We start from the raw sequence: 4566 nt of genomic DNA, 5'->3' as shown, positions 1-4566 counted from the left end.
GCTAGGAATAAAAAACCACTACTCGTCCCCCGCCCATCCTCAGGCTAACGGTCAGGTTGAGGTCACAAACCGATCCCTGCTAAAGATTATCAAGACTCGGCTCGAGGGGGCAAAGGGCATATGGCCAGAAGAACTGCCAAGCATACTGTGGGCATATAGGACAACGGCGAGGACTCCGACAGGAGAGACACCGTTTCGACTGACATACGGGAGCGAGGCAGTCATCCCAGCGGAAGTTGGGCTCACAAGCTACAGGGTTCACAACCACGACGAGGGAAGGAATGACAAATCCATGAGGCTACAGCTGGACCTTATAGATGAGGTCAGGTCGGCAGCAGAGCAGAGGATCGCTAGATACCAGGATCGCATGTCCAGACATTTCAACTCCCGGGTCCGACAGAGAAGCTTCCAAGTAGGAGACCTCGTACTCAGGAGGGTCATGGGTACAACTAGAGACCCTACACAGGGAAAACTAGGCCCCAACTGGGAAGGACCCTACAGAGTTACGTCATGGAAAAGGAAAGGGACATACCACCTGGAGACAATAGACGGAGAAAAGCTACCACATCCGTGGAATGCCGAGCACTTGAGGAAATACTACCAGTGATAGCGACACGACAACCAGTTTTTCTTTTAAGACTTTTTGGCATTATATTAACTTTTCTTTCAACTGTTTAACTATATTTTTGCTACAATATTGACGTGCCTTTTTTAAGCCCAAGGGGGCAGGCACTTTTCCTTTACGCATTTCTATAGTCAGGTGCAATTTTGATCTTCTACTTGAATGTATGTCATTGCGATTGTCCACAAAGTTAACGGAAACAAAATAAAGTCCACAAGGTGGACGGATCATCCTACAGGGGTGATAACCATAAGTCCACAAGATGGACGAGCAGAAAATAAAGTCCACAAGATGGACGGATGCACTATGAAGTCCACAAGATGGACGGATCGTCCTACAAGGACGATCACCCTAAGTCCATAACATGGACGGAGCATCCTACAGGGATGATAACCTTAAAGTCCACAAGATGGACGGATACAATATGAAGTCCACAATATGGACGGATCATCCTACAAGGACGATCACCCTAAGTCCACAAGGTGGACGGATCATCCAACAGGAATGATAACCTTAAGTCCACAAGATGGACGGATAAACTATGAAGTCCGCAAAATGGACGGATCGTCCTACGTGGACGATCACCCTAAGTCCGCAAGGTGGACGGATCATCCTACATGGATGATAACCTTAAGTCCATAAAATGGACGGAGCATCCTACAGGGATGATAACCTTAAAGTCCACAAGATGGACGGATACAATATGAAGTCCACAATATGGACGGATCATCCTACAAGGACGATCACCCTAAGTCCACAAGGTGGACGGATCATCCCACAGGGATGACAACCTTAAGTCCACAAGGTGGACGGATCATCCCACAGGGATGACAACCTTAAATCCACAAGGTGGACGGATCATCCTACACGGATGATAGCCTTAAGTCCACAAGATGGACGGATGAAAAATATAAGTCCACGAGCTGGACGGACCATCCTGCTAAGACGATCGCTTTATGTTCACAAGATGGACAGATCATCCTGCATGGACGACCACTTCAAGTCCACCTTAAGTCCACAAGATGGACGGATCATCCTACATGGACGATCACCATAAGGTGGACGGACTATACTAAATGGGGATAACTTAGTCCACAAAATGACAACCTTAAAGTTCACAGGTTGGACGGATCGTCCAACACGTGGACGGAATTAAGATGAAGCAAAGAAGACGGACTAATCATCTTACATAACAAAGTAGTATCAAAAAGATGGACGGAGCATTCCACAGGTCTTGCAAAGAATAAGTTTTTAAGATCAAAAGCATACTCATACGCAAGCGGATGTAAACAGGTCAAGCAACGACAAAACATATAAAATTAAGTGCACGGATTCATTTAACAAAATAGGCCATTAAACGGCAATGTTTACACATCATCAACAACAGATGAGAATTGTTCCAAAAAGAAAAATAATAAAATAAAAATAAAAATCCTTCTACTGAGCCTTGTCCGCGTTATCGACGGGCTGTGGAACTGTCTCCGTGTCAGCCTCAGCTTGGTCATCTTTTGCTGGTGCAGGCGCCCCGTCAACAACGGCGTCGTCGACATCAAAGAGGTCGTCTGTATCCTCAGAGGCAACAGGCACGACGGATGACTGGACCGGGTCTTCAACTTTGAACTTAGAAGGGTCCACGTCTGGATAAGCTTGCCTGACTTGACGGAGGGCATCCATGAAGCCCTGATGGAAAGAATCGCCCAGCTCAGTGATTAGGGCGTCGGAGTCACGGTATTCACGGACCGCCGCGTCCTTAGCCTGACGGACTTCGTTCTTCAGCTCGGCTATTTCTTTGTCCTTGCTCTCTAGAGCCTTCTTTGCCTCCTCCGTCGTCTGTTCAAGGCTCTTCCTTGCCTTCTCCGACAGCTCAAGCTTTTTCTCTATTTTAGGTCTCCAGTTTCGCAGTTGGAGGAGTTCCTCCTCCGTCTTCTCCGCCTTGGCCCGTACACGATCCAAGGCCGTCTCTTGGCTGAGGCACCGTCCCATCAGCCCCTTCATCATGACCATTGCCTGAAAAATCACAACAGTTATAAAACAAACTTTCGACAGATGATTTAAGTTGCATTTGAATAGTAGACGAACTATCTTACCTGTGTGATGGCAAACAGGCCCGTCTCCCCCATGGCCTCCGTCGAGTGGTTGCCTAAGTCTTCATAATCCTCCGCCGAGATGATGGAGGAAATCTGTTCTAAGGCATGCTTAGAATCCTCTCGAAGAAGGACGGGCGGCTTCTCGTCAACCTTCGACGGGCCTTTCATCAAACCCTTGCCAACCCCGTGCTTGGTTGGAGTGACCGTCTTCGGGGGCTCCGCCATGAGTCCCACGACGGGATCTAGAGACACTTTGGCCTTCTTGGCCTGACGGTCCGCTTTGGGCTGAGTCTTCCGCTTAGCAGACGGATTGCTTGGGCCCGTCGCAGGAGGAGTGTCGTCAGCAGTCTTCTTTGCAGCCTTTGACCGAATCAAGGCTCTTCTCTTGGCATCGTCCATCTCTGAAACGTGGACGGGGGAGTTAATTAACAAAAAATAAAATGCACAATTTCTTTAACTAAAGGGTGATGAACTTACGTCTCCTTATCTGTGTTTCGTACTTGACGGCAGCCGCTGTAGGTTCCGGTCCGTCGCAATACCAATGAATGGTATTTAGTGTTACCAGCTTCGCCCAAGTCCTTTCCTCCGGCTTGGTCTTTTTAAGGATTTTCTCAATGAAAGCAAACTCCTCAAGGTCAATTTGGGGCCGTCGTCTAACTGCAAAAGAAGAAAGAGGACGGTTAGATTATATTCAAAAAAAAAAAAAAAAAAAAAAAAAAAAAAAAAAAAAGGAAACTTAGTAATGTTAGAGTTTGGAGGATAGTCCATACTAGACGGATCCAATATGCCCCAAGTAGTGTCGACGGGCATGAAATCTGTCTCCCCAGGACGACCCATCCAACCGTCGCCTTCTAGGAAGAAGAACCGACTCTTCCAATCCCTATTCGAGTCCGGCGTATCATAGATTACTTTCAGCAACGGACTCCTAGGGACGAAGCTATAAATCCCCCTGGATTTGTCAATCTCGTCCGGATGGTAGTAGTGGAAAAACTCCCTAACCGTCAGCCTCCTTTCTCCGTTGGACATGGCACCGTACAGTACCTCCATCGCTATAAAAACTCTCCAAGCGTTAGGGGAAATCTGGTTCACAGATAACCCCAGCTGACGGAGGAGCAAACGGTGAAGCGAACTCAATGGAAATCTAAGTCCGGCCTTCAACATTTGCTCATACACCCCGACTCCCTCTACCCCGTCATAGTAACACCTCTCTGATTTGTAGGGTAGACGGATCGTAACATTCTCTGGAAGTTGGTAATTATCTCTAAATGTCTTAAAGTGCTTTTCCTTGATAACGGACGTGAAGAAATTCACCGTCCACTCTGGTAGCATGACGAACTTCCTAAGCCCATCAGCACCAATGACGGATCTGACAACTTGATCCTCACCAACACCACGTCCCTCGTCTGGATCAACCACCTCCAGATCCTCATATGTTGAGGACGAGGAAGATGTGGACGGACTACTATCATCTGGACTACCTTGTTCTCGTTGACTGGACGGATATACTTCCTCGTAATCCACCCCGTCACGAATAACTGACTGATTACTCGACGCACTAGACATTTCCTACACGAAATGACAAGAGCCTAAGACTCTGACGGTCTATGTGTCTATAACGGATGTGGATTGTAAGGAAAATTAAAACAAGTATGAGTTTTAAGAAGAACACTTACCAGTTTTGCCAACGAAGTGACGAAGGACGGCGTTGACGACTAAGGTAAATGAACGGATCAGCAAATTACGACGGGTACGCTCTGACAAGGGTGACGGGTGAGCTCTGACAGCTTGATTTCTACTGAATCTGAAGAAATGAGAGGAATCTCTCCATTATTTATAAGAGAGATGCACGGAAGTCGA

At 47.2% G+C, this 4566-nt stretch overlaps 1 protein-coding gene across 1 annotated transcript; it reads right to left on the bottom strand.

Moving 5' to 3' along the window:
* Window positions 1-2059: 2059 nt before the first annotated feature.
* LOC126705623 (uncharacterized) lies at window positions 2060-3402 on the bottom strand. The gene is made up of 3 exons (XM_050404726.1): window positions 3187-3402; window positions 2710-3110; window positions 2060-2629 (listed from the first exon to the last, which is right to left on the bottom strand). The coding sequence occupies exons 2-3, from the start codon at window positions 3106-3108 to the stop codon at window positions 2060-2062; spliced, it is 969 nt and encodes a 322-aa protein (XP_050260683.1). The 5' UTR covers window positions 3109-3110; window positions 3187-3402.
* Between the last annotated feature and the right edge of the window lie 1164 nt (window positions 3403-4566).

This window comes from Quercus robur, chromosome 2 (assembly GCF_932294415.1).
Source record: "Quercus robur chromosome 2, dhQueRobu3.1, whole genome shotgun sequence".
Classification (NCBI taxonomy): domain Eukaryota; kingdom Viridiplantae; phylum Streptophyta; class Magnoliopsida; order Fagales; family Fagaceae; genus Quercus; species Quercus robur.
Note: the sequence above shows the minus strand (reverse complement) of the source record. Positions and strands in the feature narration are given on the sequence as shown.

Coding starts and splice junctions, on each gene's coding strand:
- LOC126705623 (XM_050404726.1), bottom strand. CDS start 3,108: ATGGACGATGCCAAGAGAAGAGCCTTGATTCGGTCAAAGGCTGCAAAG. Junction 2,630..2,709: donor GCCTGTTTGCCATCACACAG/GTAAGATAGTTC, acceptor GTGATTTTTCAG/GCAATGGTCATGATGAAGGG.